General features: G+C 47.7%; 1 protein-coding gene across 1 annotated transcript in view; it reads left to right on the top strand.

Annotated features, from left to right (window-relative positions):
• Positions 1-16,396, top strand: part of PEBP4 (phosphatidylethanolamine binding protein 4) — a 198,220-nt gene that overhangs the window by 163,000 nt on the left and 18,824 nt on the right. Inside the window, exons 5-6 of the mRNA XM_077805531.1 lie at positions 734-779; positions 11,068-11,184. Of these exons, the coding sequence (XP_077661657.1) occupies positions 734-779; positions 11,068-11,184 (163 nt within the window). The remainder of the gene's footprint in view (positions 1-733; positions 780-11,067; positions 11,185-16,396) is intronic.

Here is a 16,396-nt window from a genome sequence, read left to right as displayed (position 1 = left end):
CACAGTGACAACACAGCCTGCGATTCAGGGGAACTTTACAGTGCATTGGCTGCCGGGCACAAAGTCACTGACACTTTTAAAATATAAATTAACAAGCAAAATATAGGCCCTGGCACATTCTCTCCCCGCCCTTCCCCTGCTTACCCAGGGAAAGGAATGACATCTGTCAGGAGAGGTTTGGAGAAGGTGAAGATGAAGGAAACAAACTCAGTTCAGGAAACTTTCCAGCTAAACTCAAGTGAGGCAATGTCCGGGGGGTGCTCTGTGCTGAGAGGCAGCGCCGCGAGGGAGGCTGCAGCGGGCTGTACTGTGCTAACATTAAACACCTGGGGGCAGGTTCCCCAAGGTACCAATGGCACTTACTGACTTTCAGTGGGAGCTGGGCACCTAACTGCACCTTGTGCCTTTGAGACCCTCCCCCTGGATGGGTAAGTCTGACAGTGGCTACGCATGTAGTGAGCTGGGGCCCCGCTTCCTGTCTCAAAACTTGCTTCCTTTATGGTCATCCCCAACCCAATCCCCACCTTCTGGCTCATCCACCTGCTGTCTCTCGTCAGAACCTAGACTGTGAGCTCTGTGGGGCAGGGACTGTCTTTTTACTGCCTGTCTGTACAGCACCTAGTGCAGTGGGGTCCTGATCCTAGGCCCCTCTACAACGCAAATAATTAGGTCCGGTGAGCAACTGCGTATTCTGGTGTCCTGTGCGTTAACTGAATCCTTTCTGTCATTGCAGGGCACAGACCTGAGGGCTGGAAAACTGAAAGGCCACGTGCTAACAGGTAAGCTGGGGCTGCACCAACCCAACCAGTCTGACTGTCCCAAGACCTCTGGCGCACGTTATTCAACTTGTATCGGCACGGTGTGCAAAGGGATGGCCTAGGGTCACTGTCTTCCACTGCCGTTGGGAGAGCTGGGCACCAGTTCATTTGTGACCTCTCTCTTCCTGGGTCTGAGGAGATGGGGAGGGCAGACAGCTCAGCACCTGGGGCACATGCTTGGTTTTGCTTAACCAGGGAAACTTCTGGCCCATTAAGGAGCAATCTTGATGGGTCCAAAGAGAATTCTGTGAGAGAGGCAGCTGCCTGGAGGCTGGGAGGATGAAAGCCAGGAGGTGCACATGTCGGAAATGCAGGGGTCCTTAGAGCTTTGCAGGGATGTAGAGACCCCAAATTGGTAGAAGCAGGGACCGCCTCCCGTCCCCGCTCCCCCACCAGATGTTCAAACAAAATCTCTCCATTCTCAGGGCAGGCTCTGATGTGCTTGCCCACCGTCCAAACACATCCACTCATTCCACACATGTTCCCTTTGACTGCAGTTGATTACTCATGTTAGGGGTTGATACTGCCGCCTATCACCACAGTACCTGGGTGCCATACTAAGGCACTCACCAACCGGAGTAAGAGCATCAGGATCTGGGCCCCAATCATGAGTCTATCAACACGGATGGTGTCAGATCAGAACAGCGGGTAGCCATGGCCTTTGCAGATCCCCCGCTTCGGAATTTCGGAATCACATTCCATTTCAAGGTGAAAAGAGATTTGCAAAGAACATTTAAAATAAACTCCCTGCACGCACATTTTGATTTGCATTCAGTAAACACATGGAAAGATGTAAATAGCGAGGGATTCCCCCAGCTGCAGGCTTTCAGAGCACCAACAGCCTTGGCCTCGCACCGGAAATGCAGCGAGGAGGAACTGTTTCACATTCTAACCAGACAACAGGTTTCTCTTTGATATCGATCTCTTGTTTAGCTGATACAGGAAAATGAGGAGGTGTTTAAAGCATTGCAAACTTTTTCAACCCCAGAGCAAGCCAGCTGAAGCACCCCCCACCATTCTCCACCTCCTCCCCCGCCCGGCTTCTTAGATTATTCACTGTAGGTGGAATGTCCCCAAATCTCTCTCTCTCTCTTAATTTGTGCCTGAGCTACAAATGGTGCAAACTAACAAGCAGCTATAACTAGCCCCCTGATTCGTCTCTCCGATGAGACCTTCACTGCCAGCCTCTTGCTTGCACGACATGGACAAATAATGGCTTGCTTTTCGGAGGCCTTGTACATGCCCAGCTCCTGCTGGAATCCGTGGGAGCTTCTCGGTGCTCAGCCCATCTGGAAAGCCAGGCCCTCGTTCTCCTTTTTGAGCTCCCTGCATTGTTACACCAGCTGTTGTCTCAGCTGGCTAGTTGCCCCCACCCCGCCCCCACCCCCACCCCGGCAGCTGTACAGTGAATTCCGGGATACGTTTCCCTGTATCTGGGTGTGTTGACGCTGCAATTAGGCACCCGTGGCTGGCCCGGGCCAGCTGACTCAGGCTCGGATTCAGGGGCTGTTTCATTGCAGTGTAGATGTTTGGCTTCGGGCTGCAGCCCAGGCTCTAGGACCTTGTGAGGTGGGAGGATCCCAGAGCTCAGGCTGCAGGCCCAGCCTGACTATACATTATGGCAGCTAAACAGCCCCGCAGCTCGAGCCCTCACGCCTGAGTCAGCCGGCACGGGCCAGCCACGAGTGTCTAATTGCAGGGGAGACATACCCTCAGCGTACGCTCTCTGGGTCAGCCCAGTACAGTGGGGCCCTGATTCATGATTGGGGTTCACAGTGGCTACCACAATACCACTACATCATAATAATACTAATAATACATACTAATAATACTAATAATAATACATAATAACATCATAATAATTACCCAAAGCCCTTTGGATCATGCCCCTGGCGCGTAAAGTGCTGTAGGCTCCTTTGGGGTGAGACTGCTAGAGAAATGTAAAAGGCTGTGGCCCAAATCCCCAGGGTGATGACCTCAATAATACCTTCAACCTGAGGAAGGATTGAGTCAAGACCTTGGGGCTTGGCCCTGTGTTGTTATTTTGATGCATGTAGGATTTGATTGTGGTGCACAGCCACACCAGGCTGGGGGTGGGAATGGAGGCGTAATGCCCCAGACGGAGCTCCTGGGGGCATGGACACTGCACAGTGTTAGAGAGGAGGCAAAGCTCTCCCGACCCATGTGGAGGGAGAAACAGGGCCATGAACACATCCTCACCACCCTGATTGTGGGGCATAGTACTAACTAAGCCTTCCGTTGTGCTCAGCCCCTGGGGAGTGGCACAAACTGGGGAAGCTCCTTCCACGCCTCTGCAGGAGATGATCACAGTCCAGAAACTGGTACCTCCATTTCCAAACACAAAGCAGTGCAGCCTGCCGAACCAGGAGGGAATCCCTGCCCCTTTGCCAGAAGCTGGAGTGCGCCCCTCCGACTGCCTACCAGCTGGTGGGGAGAGGAAGCTGCCTCTGGACAGCATGGCTGGGAAGCTCCCTCCCACTTCAAGACAAAAGGACAAGCCACGACCTGGAGTCCCGGCCCCAGTAACGCAGCTGGCTGCTCACTGTACATTTAGGAACAATGTGGACAAATTGGAGAGAGTCCAGAGGCGAGCAACAAAAATGATCAAAGGGCTAGAAAACGTGACCAACGAGGGAAAGTTAAAAAACCTGGGCATGTTTAGTGTTGAGAAAAGAAAGCTGAGGAGAGACCTGATAACAGTCTTCCAATATGTTAAGGGCTGCTATAAGGAGGTTGGTGATTGATTGTGCTCCATGTCTGCTGAAGGTAGAACAAGAAGTAATGGGCTTAATCTGCCCCAAGGGAGAGTTATGTCAGATAGTAGGTTAGTAAAACTCTGGAATAGGCTTTCAAGAGAGGTTGTGGAATCCCTGTCATTGGAGGTTTTAAGACAGGTTGAACAAACCCCTGTCAGGGATGGTTTAGGTTTACTTGATCCTGGCTTAGTGCAGGAGGCTGGATTCGATGGCTTCTTGAGGTCCCTTCCAACCCAACATTTCTATCACAGAATCATAGAATATCAGGGTTGGAAGGGACCTCAGGAGGTCATCTAGTTCAACCCCCTGCTCAAAGCAGGACCAATCCCCAACTAAATCATCCCAGCCAGGGCTTTGTCAAGCCTGACCTTAAAAACTTCTAAGGAAGGAGATTCCATCACCTCCCTAGGTAACGCATTCCAATGCTTCACCACCCTCCTAGTGAAAAAGTTTTTCCTAATATCCATCCTAAACTTCCCACACTGCAACTTGAGAAAAGCTGGATGAGCACAAGTCCATGGGGCCGGATCCGCTGCATCTGAGAGTGCTAAAGGAGTTGGCGGATGTGATTGCAGAGCCATTGGCCATTATCTTTGAAAACTCATGGCGATCGGGGAGAGTTCCGGACGACTGGAAAAAGGTTAATGTAGTGCCCATCTTTAAAAAAGGGAAGAAGGAGGATCCTGGGAACTACAGGCCAGTTGGCCTCACCTCAGTCCCTGGAAAAATCATGGAGCAGGTCCTCAAGGAATCAATTCTGAAGCACTTAGAGGAGAGGAAAGTGATCAGGAACAGTTAGCATGGATTCACCAAGGGCAAGTCATGCCTGACTAATCTAATTGCCTTCTATGACAAGATAACTGGCTCTGTGGATGAGGGGAAAGTGGTGGATGTGTTATTCTTTGACTTTAGCAAAGCTTTTGACACGGTCTCCCACAGTATTCTTTCCAGCAAGTTAAAGAAGTATGGGCTGGATGAATGGACTATAAGGTGGATAGAAAGCTGGCTAGATTGTCGGGCTCAACGGGTAGTGATCAATGGCTCCATGTCTAGTTGGCAGCTGGTATCAAGTGGAGTGCCCCAAGGGTCGGTCCTCGCGCCGGTTTTGTTCAATGTCTTCATAAATGATCTGGAGGATGGCGTGGACTGTACTCTCAGCAAGTTTGCAGATGACACTAAACTGGGAGGAGAGGTAGATACGCTGGAGGGTAGGGATAGGATACAGAGGGCCCTAAACAAATTGGAGGATTGGACCAAAAGAAATCTGATGAGGTTCAACAAGGACAAGTGCAGAGTCCTGCACTTAGGACGGAAGAATCCCATGCACCACTACAGACTAGGGACCGAATGACTCGGCAGCAGTTCTGCAGAAAAGGGGTTACAGTGGACGAGAAGCTGGGTGTGAGTCAACAGTGTGCCCTTGTTGCCAAGAAGGCCAAGGGCATTTTGGGATGTATAGGTAGGGGCATTGCCAGCAGATCGAAGGACGTGATCGTTCCCCTCTATTCGACATTGGTGAGGCCTCATCTGGAGTACCGTGTCCAGTTTGGGGCCCCACGCTACAAGAAGGATGTGAAAGAATTGGAAAACATCCAGCGGAGGGCAACAAAAATGATTAGGGGACTGGAATACATGACTTATGAGGAGAGGCTGAGGGAACTGGGATTGTTTAGTCTGCGGAAGAGAAGAATGAGGGGGGATTTGATAGCTGCTTTCAACTACCGGAAAGGGGGTTCCGCAGAGGATGGATCTAGACTGTTCTCAGTGGTAGCTGATGACAGAACAAGGAGTAATGGTCTCAAGTTGCAGTGAGGGAGGTTTAGGTTGGATATTAGGAAAAACTTTTTCACTAGGAGGGTGGTGAAACACTGGAATGCGTTTCCACCATAGGGAGGTGGTGGAATCTCCTTCCTTAGAAGTTTTTAAGGTCAGGCTTGACAAAGCCCTGGCTGGGATGATTTAGTTGGGGATTGGTCCTGCTTTGAGCAGGGGGTTGGACTAGATGACCTCCTGAGGTCCCTTCCAACCCTGATATTCTATGATTCTATGAGACCATTACTCTATGATTCTAAGTATCAGATATCTCTTCCACCTGGCAAGTCACATCATGCCCCTAATGTAAATGTAGAGGAGCACAGTTGTATCTAAGGAGCAGGTTGGATTCTACAAGGGTGGTGGGAGTAGAACACATGGGGCCTGCTTTTCTTTGTACCTTGTGTAGCCATTTACACCAGCATAGACTACAGCATGGGTGTAAGTCACCACCAATCTGATTTAGTAACACTACACCAACGACTGCCTAAGGGGCAGGACAGCAGAGAAGACAAGCCATGGCCTTTCCATGAGTGAGATTTCTCTCTGGCTGCTGTCTGAACAACAAGTCCTTTAAAATCAATTATGCTTAATAGTTTATTTTAAAGCCCCAGTATTTCCCATCCCTGCAACCAATTCCATACCTTGCATTGCTCTTTTGGGAGTTAAGATCATAAGGAAATGACAGTCCGCCACACACAGGCTGGGAGATGCAAAGACACTTTATTACACACCTGGACAGCAGCAGAGAAATGTTTAACAGTAAACTGGCTGAAATAGAACTTATCCAGAGGAGCAAATGGTGTTAAAAAACCCAGTCAGTGGAAGAAATCCCAGCCCACTTAAAGCAAATCCAGGAGCTGTTTGGAAGAAGGTGGGCCCCAGTGGTTTCGTTATAGGCAGATGGTATATGGGAACAAGGACTTGCAATGCAAAATGGGCCACATTCAACCCTGGGGTAGCTTGATTAATTCGAATGATGTTACAGCAGGCAGGGATTTGGCCCCAAAAGTCTCTGGTTAAAGGGATATTGTCTAGTAGCTTAGGAGCAGTTTTAAAAAGAGATTTTCCAAAAAACTGCTGTGGATAGCAGTGTGTTTTATTATTTCTTTCGAAAATACCATTACCGGCTTTTCTTATTTCAACCTTCCACTGAGGTATTGGGAACCCCAACCTGGCAGCTGCTGGCTAGTGCAGCAAGGACCAGAGAGTGAAGGTAACTAGAAAGGCAAGGTCAGATTTTCAGCAGCCAACTGCTCCCCTTGTGACATTTCCAGCCAGACTGTCCAAAGTGCTCAGCACCCAACATCCTGAGCTCTTGTGAAAATCTGACCTTGACGGTGGGCGCTGAAAACCCTGGCCATGAAGGGTGCTGCCTTGCAAAGCAGGAGTAAGTCAATGCCACTGTGCCTCATAGCCAGAGTTTGCAGGGTCAGGCCCAAAGTTAAACTGATTGGGTTTGTCTCACTCCTCAAGCAGAGCAAAATGCAGTAAGCGATTTAGCAGCATCAACAGTGGTGAGAAGTAAAGGAGATCCTTTGTTTTTAATTTCTTCTAATGCTCTGAGGAGATGGCAATTATGGCTTTCTCTTGCTCAGATGGCTTAATTTGATCAGGTCCTGGAGGAATTTCCACCTTTCGTCCCTTCGCGTCACATCCTCCTTTCTTGAAACAAATATGAAATGCCCCTTTTAGCCATTTTTAGAGTTTAACAGTTATGGAACATCTGCGCACATAATCGCTTTGCATGTCATTAGACTCCCTTTTGTGATGCATGCTCCATACCTGCAGGTTTCCTGTAGTACAAAGGCCTGAGCTAGATCATTGGATCCAAGCCTCCCTGAATTCTGGGCAAGTTTGGACAGGGCTCCAGATCCAAAATTTACAGCTAAGACTCTTCTCTAGCAGGGAGATGAGATTTTTCCACCCAGGGTTATCAGGTTACAATTATATCACACTTCCTCCTACCAAAACCACAACATGTTGCTTGAAGGTAAAGCTTGTCAGGAATTTTTTCCCGAATCAGTTTTTGGTCAAAAATGCCAATTCGTCAAAATTGAAACTTCATGAACCAGGTTCTGACTGGATGAATCTCCCAACTCGAAAAAAAAGTTGGAAAAAAGAATTTTTGAAACTGTTAAAACATCTTGCACTGACATTTTCAAAACAAAAAATTCAAATTTCTGATTTGAAATGACTTTGGTTCCAAATTGAAGCTAATTGAACTAAAAAAGGGGAATCAAAGTCCAATCAAAACCAAACGTTTCAAAATTATCAAAGCAAAGTTCCCATTGACCCAAACCGGGAAAAAATGTTGGCACACAAATATTTTTGAGAGTTTATCTTTTTGCCCCGGTTTGAGATGGGGGGGTTGGGGGGGAATTTGAACTTGAAATATTTGAGGGATGGGAAAACCATTTCCCACGCAGCTATACAAGAGGGAACATCGGCGACGACAATAAAAAGCTAGCCAAGTGTGCAGTGGTGTACATGGACACAGGGCGACGTTCCTGCCTGAGCCCAACTGAGCAATCAGCTAATGCCTTGACTTATGAGAACAGGGTGTGAGGCTGCTTCTCTTGCTGGAAAACTAGATTTCATGCCATTCAGTCTATGCAGCCCTTCAAAAAAGAACTAGATAAGTTCATGGAGGATAGGTCCATCAGTGGCTATTAGCCAGGATGGGCAGGGATGGTGTCCCTAGCCTCGGTTTGCCAGAAGCTGGGAATGGGCTACAGGGGATGGATCACTTGATGATGACCTGTTCTGTTCATTCCCTCTAGGGCACCTGGCATTGGCCACTGTCAGAGGACAGGATACTGGGCTAGATGGACCTTTGGTCTGACCCAGTATGGCCATTCCCCTGCTTTTTCAGGAAATGCTCTGCCTTGCTTAGCAAACAATCCCGCGCAGTACTAAGCATGGCCTACTGATTGGGAGAGTAGCATATTTTATTAAAAATACAAGCTAATATTTAACAACATGTGGGAGGGGCACCGGGGTAGTGCATAAATCACCATCATGTTAGGAGGAAACCTCGATTTTTTGTGTGGAACGGGATTTTATAAACTGGTGGGGAAATACCAAGCCCTAATAATGATGGTGGTGTTTTCATAGCCATCAGCTACTGGCCTGTCGGATGACCCAGCTCCTGCAGCTTGATTTCAAGAGAAGAAAGCATGCACAGTCCCCTAACTTGTCAGCTTGTTTCTCCCATCTTGGCTGGCCTTCTCTGATACCTTTAATCTGACTCGGCCTGTGGTTGTTAGTCATGTTTTGTGTTATAGTATTAACCAGGGACCCCATTGTGTAAAGGCATAATAAGGCATTGTGTAAAGGCATAATAAGCGACAGTCTCTGCCCAAAGGAGCCTACAGTCTAAACAGACAAAAGTCCCCAATTTGACCATAAAACGTTCCTTTCCCTCTGAGGTTTGGTGCATGAGGATTTCAAAATGTTGGCAGCGTACCACCAATGAGGAACTGGTTTGTAGACCGAGAAACAATAACACTTTAAAAAAAGAACTCCCTGGCTAGGGATAACAATATAAAGCAGCCTGCTCCTTGCACTATCCTGCCTGTCTCTGTAGAACCAAAACCCTGCTCACTGCAGGAGAACCTGTAGAATACTCGGGTCCAACAAAGAAATAGCTGAAAAGAGTGAGAGTTAAGGTTTGCTGTGCAGAGAGTAAGAGATTAGTATTTATCGGGGGCCATAGGGATGCCCAGCGTTCCACATTGTACAGATTCAAACATGGCCCCCGACCCCGGGAGTTTACAATCAAACGCAGGCAGGATGAGCTCAAACTAGATGATCACACTGGTCCCTTCTGGCCCTTGCAAATCTATGAGAGGATGGGGCAAGAGAGCAGGGGTGAAAAGCAGGATCACAGGACAGAAGGAGGCTGCTCTGGGGAGTAGTGGGCAGCGTAGAAGAATATGTACAACTGAGAGATGGGGATGGGGATGGAGAGCAGGTGGGGCTGGGAGCCGAAATGTGGGGTTAGGGCAAGACTGTGTGCAGGTGAGGAGCTTGAATGTGATGCCTTCGGGGGCAGGGGAAGGAGTTCAAGGGGATACAGGGAGGTCTGGGCAGAGGCAGTCCGGGCACTAGGCGCAGGCAGAGTGCTTTGGAGCTTTGAAGCTAGGGCGGGGACTGGAGAAGCAGGTGGGGTCGAATGGGAGGTTGTTTCAGTGGAGGGGAAACAAGAATGCGCTTGCAAGCAGGTGGCAAGGGGCCAGATGGGTGGAAGATAAGGGAACGGGAGGGGCTGGGAGAAGGAAGGCTGGAGGGGAGAGGATGGGGCTCAGGGGACACATATGATGTGTCCTGACAGGGAGACACCTGAGATTGCACTGCATTTCTTCAGCTCTCTTTGTAACGACATGCTCACCTGAAAACCCCAGCAGGGTGGTAACTGCCCTGCTCCCCTCTCTGTACTAACCATGGGCCCTGGGGCCAGGCCTCAAAGCGTTGCTTGGCTCATTGCTGTGGAGAAATAGAGTAGCCCCATCCTCTTCTCCAATATAAGAGCCATTTGGTGTGTGCTCCGCTGCGCTGGATCCCCTTGCACAGGCCTGCAGAGTCCATTTGCGCCGAGCAGCGCCAAGCGCTCGCCACTGTTAAGGAAAAGTTAGCACATGTGACTCCATTTTGGTTTGGGGCCCACCATTGTCTAAAAGCAAGCACATCATGCACCAGGAGGCGTGTTCCTTAGATACTGCATTCCTGTGAAAATCCTCCTCCTTGTCTCCAGCCTGCCTTGACTCCCAGTATCTGTTTTTTTGTCAGTCCCTAACTCCCTATCTCCTGGCCTTTGATGTGAAGCCTCCCATCCGGATAATAAAAGTTACTGACGCATGGCTTTAGGACCATGCTGTGTAATTAACATACTGGTTTAGCACGAGGAATGCACCAAGCAGGGATAGGTGGTAGATAAGAAAAGGGTTTGTTTATTGGCTAAGGTTTCTGAGGCACGAGGGCAACATGCTTTGCTAAAAGGTATATAACCTTTGTATAATCTGTATTTGGGGTCCCCTCCTGGCTAGCAGGGGGGCACCACGCTTGAGCGTAATAAACTTGGTGTTTTTTGGGAACTCTGCAGTTGTGGACTTTGTTTATGTGCCTCAGCCTAGATTCGAACTGTGCGTGACCTGTCAGGTATAATTCGTAGCATTTGTGTGCGTGTCCTACCAGGTGTAATTCGTAGCATTTGTCTGCAGTGTCCTACCAGGTATAATTCGCAGCAGTTGTCTGCGTGTCCTACCAGGTATAATTCGCAGCATTTGTCTGCGTGTCCTACCAGGTATAATTCGCAGCAGTTGTCTGCGTGTCCTATCAGGTATAATTCGTAACACCTCCAAGGAGCTCCCTGAGCTCCTGGACAAGGCAGGGGGAAACAGCAGAAAGGGCTCGAAGCTGCAACCTGGGATAAATAGCGCAACAGCTCATGCAAAGCTCGGGAATGGGGGGGAACACAGTCCCTGGCAGGGAAGTTATTGGAAGCGAGGAGCAAAGAGGGTAATGGAGCGGGGGGAGATTTTTTTCCCCTGAAAATGCCAGCTACAAATAAATTGTGCCATACGCACCTGGGGTAAGTGACTATGGGGATGGAATTTGGGCCATGCACTAGTCTCATCCGCTGCGTTTTCTGTCTCCAGACTACGGCCGCCCCACACCTCCATCCCAGAGCGGGTACCATCGCTACCAGTTCCGTCTGTACGAGCAGCCGGCTCACGAGGCCATATCCCTAAGTCCAGAGGAAGAGGCATCTTTGGGTAAGAGATGACCTGCCTTCTCTGTGTGCTGCTGAGCTTGCGGTATCTGTCTGTCTCTCTGTTAGCACAGCTGACATCTGAAGGGAATGATCACTTCATCATCTGTCTGCACGTCTGTTATTTCACCATCTCCCAGCTCAGCGTGGTCAAGTTTTCAAGCTGGGAGGCATCTGAGGACCCCAATAGAAAATAACCCCCAGTAGAGGCATAGCTGGGTACTGCAGAACAGATAGGGACTCTTGGTACCAATCCGTATGGTGCCATCAACAGCAAAGCACCAGTGCTGGCTGGGTGGGGGCGGCAGCAGTTGCCCAGTAGGAAGACAAAAGGCGCTTGAGCAAGTTTGGGGGAAGGGCAAAAATTAGGGTCACTCCAAGTGGCAAAACCCCAACTTGCACTTACCGCATCCACTTCAGTGGAGTTGCTCCTCATTTACACCAGTAAGAGGGGAATCCCGCCCCCACGTAAAGCAAAAGACATTAGAGCTCATAGAGGCAGGAGAGAAACAGAAGATTCTGCGCTTGCCTGGATTCCTATTTGTACCGGCCCTAGACACCTGTTTTCTTGCTGTCCAGGTTTCTAACATGATTCCCCTGGTGAATGTGGATGGATACAACTAGGCTTGGCAGCATGTGATTTTTTAAAATAATTTCAGTGGCTAATATTGCTGTTCATTTGTAAGCATTCTTTTACTTTTATCTATTTAAATTTTCACAGTTGCCCAAAATTATGGGGGGAAGGGCAACAGACAATAATTATTTAATGACAGAAGATGCTGAGCTTCAAAAACATGACACATTATCACCATTAAGATATAAATTGTCACCGTCACGTCAAAATATACAAAGTAAATGACCTTAAATCAACCTATAATACATTCTTAAGCGGCATTTTTCTGTCTTTGCCTATCTGTAAATATTGATTCTCACCGATGGAAATATTTTTGTCAGTTTGGTTGTGCACAGTGAAATAGATGTTTACCCATATTTATCAATGAAAATCTAATCCTTCCAAGCCTAGATATGAGAGACCCCTTTTTATATCTGTGAAGTGTATCGTGTCCCTTCTTGGCCCTATAAACATCCAATTTAGACAACAGCAATGAGGTAGTTTGCATGCTGTGAAGCTGGGCGAATAACAGATGTTTTAGTTTGAGGGCAATTTCAAAAAGCCCCTAAAAAAAAATAATTTGGGGTCAGACCAAAAATGGACATTTTTGGTGAAATCAAATAGTAAAAAAAAAATTGGTTTGAGCCAAACCAAAGGAAACAACATATTGATTTTGTTTGACCCAAAATGTTGCGCTTAGATTTTGAGCATTTTAAAACGTATTCGAATTTTTTTAATAAAAATCTATGAAAATTTTGAAATGAAAAATCATTTTGAACCCAAAAAATGCGACTGTTTCATTTAGAAAAATGTCAGAATGAAACTGGTTAGATTTTTTTCTGATTTTTCCCCTCAGGTTTCATTTCTAAACAAACAATTCAGTGAAACGTTTATGTCACCAATATGCATTTTTCACTGAAAAAATTGTGTGCAAAACATTTTGCCCAGCTCTAATTCACCCTCCCATCTGGCAAAATTCAGTCATAGTATAAGTGAGTGCAACTCCAGTGATTTCAGTGAGCTGAATTAGATCCCCAGAGTAAGGGACAGAATTGATTGAGCTACCTTCTCCCCTGGTGTAACACCATTAACTTCAATCAAGTTACAGCAGGGAAGAATTTGGCCTATCATATCACATTTCCCCTGCTCAAAGGAAACATGCTTCTCCAAACACCAGGATTTTGGTTCTGATCACTGTGCAGAGATGGGGGTGGGTGGGGTATGTGTTCAGTTTGAATATTGCCAGGTTCTGGACTAACCCCACAGACTCAATGCGTACCGCCCCCCTGAATGTGCTGGGTCACGTATCCTATTGCTTGCTGCAATGTGTGTAGTTAAATAAGAGAACAACAATGTTAGATAATTCACCTGTGCTGGTGCACAGAAAAGGGCTGGCAAACTTTGTGGAGTCAGGAATCGTCTTTTGAAGAGAACAGGAGAGAAAATCTCATGTAATACTTTATTACTGTTTTATTTACTTAGCCCCCACAACAGACTACAAACATAGCCCTGTCCAATCTGCTTGCGGTCTAGTTCTGGCACAGATGTTCTAGACACAAATAACACACCATGCAATGATACATGAGGTGGAGAAATTTTCCCAAGGTCATTGCTGGGATAATCCTCATTCCTGGTACTTCTGTGGTGGGTTGCATCCAAGGATCTCAAAGCACTTTGCAAAAAGTCACACTTTAGTCTCAAACCCACAGGCAGAAGCAGATGGGGAAACGGATGCACAGGGAGGTGGACCCCAGGGTCAGAGCAAGTCTGTCGGAGAGCCACTGAGAGAACCCAGGATTCCTGACTCCCAATGCCATGCCTTTGTCACCGGACCATCTTCCCTCCCATCCTCATCTGTGGGTGAAGCATGTTTTGGGGATGAATTCATAGGGAGAGTGGGACGTCACAAGAAGAGGGAGATGCAGGAAAACGCATGGGAATAGGAACACAAAAAGGAGGAAGGGAGCAGTTAGGAGGGCGTGAAGGGAATGAGAGGGTCAGTGGAAATAACAGGAGGATCGGTGTAAATGGAGTAGGAGGAGAGCATGGCTGTAGACTCAACATGGTTCTTACCGAAGCTGCCAGGGTTAGAAACGTGAGGATCAATGAGGGAAGAAAAGCAGAGCTGACACAGGGAAGGAGCAGAGCGGAGGCGGGGCCAATTTGTGTGAAGAAATCCCACTGTGGATCAGGCATTTCCTTAGAAACCCTCCATGGATGGAGCACATGCAGGATGAGGGGCTAGTAAAGCACTCTCATCTCCATACCGCCAAGATGCTGGGGGGCTGGACAGCAGGTCATGAGAACTATAAAAACAGCCAGGACCATTATTATTATTTATTTCTATTGCCTCAGTGCCCTGGCCCTGGACATTGTGCTAGGCACTGTGCAAACACAGGACAAAGCCAGTTCCTGCCCCAAAGAGCTTACAATCTCAGTATAAGACAAGAGACAACAAATGGAGACAGACAGATAGACGGGGAGTACAAGGAAACAATGAGACAATACTGGTCAGCGCGAGGAGCAGAGGTCTCATCCAGCGGCCTAACCATTGTTACATTTTTTGTAGAGGAGAGTTTTAAGAAGGGATTTAAAGGAGGTCAGTGAAGTACCTTGGTAGATGTTTATGGAGGGAACAAAAGATAGCAGGGTGATGGACAGAAATCCTCTGAACCAACAGTCAAAGGGAGGATATGGCATGCTCTGGAAGAGGAGGGCTTTCTATGTGGGGCAGACAGCAGTCCTAATAATGTGTGCATCCTATGATACCGATATGTTCCCCCATTTCCTCCACCCCACCCTGGCCAGACTTGTTTGTCTCATACACCTGTTAGGGCTTCTCTTGTAGGCTGTATGCTCTTTGGAGCAGGGCAGTGGAGTGGAGAAAGCCAATGCTGGAGCAGGGCTTTCCCCAAAGACTCATGTTTATGGTATGTTTGTACAGCACCTCACACAATGGGGCCTGACCTGATGTTTCTGCAGTGAGACAGATCCCAGAAAGATCCTAGTTCTACCTCGGGAGGCCCAGAGTCGTGCAGGTGCCTTTGAAGGGGTCCCTAAAATGAGCAGGGCTGGTGTATCTTTTGGGATGAGGCTCAAGGAGCCGCTGTTAAGAGCTATAAAAAACCACCCAGCCGGCCAGCTCTAAATCACTTGGATAGCAGAATCCAAGGTGAGGAGAGGTCTCAATGGCTGTGAAATGCTGACAAATCCTTGCTGGCACGTCCCCAAGCTTAAGCAGTTTCATCAGTGACACCTCCGAGCTATTATGCATATCAGGTGGTGAGATAAACATCAGGAATAATGAGATTTGGCAATGGAGTTGCACAAACAGCCCTGAAATATTGCTCATAAAATCCCTGCCCCACCAGGCCAGGAATGTCCTCCTCATGGAGGGATGACCAGGGTCTCAAAGAAAACTACTGCATGATGAATTTTTCACAGGCAGGATATTAAGAGACAGGCGGAGGGACAGCTGCAGGGACACCCTGCAAGGTGGCCTCATCCACGGAGATATACGAGAAGCGCTGGCAACAAACAACATCCACGTGCAGAGCCAGAGCCATGTCTGTCTCAGAAAGTTGTGCAAACAAGTGCCTTGCGAGCAATGAGAGAATAGGGGTCAGGTGCATCTAGCAAATGATGCTGTGCTTCCCTGCCCTACCCATGCAATTAGTATTGTTATTATGTATTATTTGTGTTAGGCACCTAGGTGTCCCAGCTAGGGACCAGAATGCACTGGGCACTGTACAAACGCAGAACAAAAAGATGGGTGCTGCTCCCAATGAGTTTACATGGCATGAGCCTCTTCAGCCTCCTCGGGCCCTGGCTATAGGGGGGGAAGTTTACAAATCCTCCGCACCACGTGATGTGCGGGAGGGCATAAAAGCACCTAGATCGATCAGATCAGTAATTCTCGACCCTAGTAATACTGTAACTCTCTAGTTTCAACACGGCCTATGAGTGCACAGAAGTTCTTGATAACACGAAGGAGTGCACGAATGCACCTAGCATTCAGCATACAGTCTGTAGCTACACGTAATTGCAACATTCCCACCCAGTGGTCTCCTGTGGTTCAGGGGTGACTGGATCCAGTATTTTGGATCGGCCCTTAAAGACCCTGTGGCCAGCTGCAAAGTTCAAACCTTGACCCAGTTCTGAATTTTCCCAAATCTGAGGGCCAGATCTGCAACTGGTGTAAATCAAGGTAGCACTAATGAAGTCAGCAGGGCTACTCCAATGTACAGCAGTCATGGATCTGACCTTTGTGAGATAATTAGACTCTGGTGGGGTTGCTTCAGGGCCATCTTTATCCGTGGTAAATGCTACTGCTGTTCCTCATAGTATGAAAGTCTTTAATTTTGAACATTACATCAGAGGTGCTTATAAAAATAATGTTTTATCATGTTTTCAATAGAAACTATTACTGCAAAGCCAGAACAACAAGCATATTAAATGTAGAATCCATTGTGGAAAAAAATCAATTAATAGTATATCATTGACTAACGTATTTAACAAATGCCTATATTAACCAATATCTCATATCCTGGAATAAGCTATAAAGCAATAGGCAGGCACAGTAGTCTAAGAGAAAGCTAATTTA

Source organism: Eretmochelys imbricata, chromosome 26 (assembly GCF_965152235.1).
Source record: "Eretmochelys imbricata isolate rEreImb1 chromosome 26, rEreImb1.hap1, whole genome shotgun sequence".
NCBI classification, from domain to species: Eukaryota; Metazoa; Chordata; order Testudines; family Cheloniidae; genus Eretmochelys; species Eretmochelys imbricata.
Note: the sequence above shows the minus strand (reverse complement) of the source record. Positions and strands in the feature narration are given on the sequence as shown.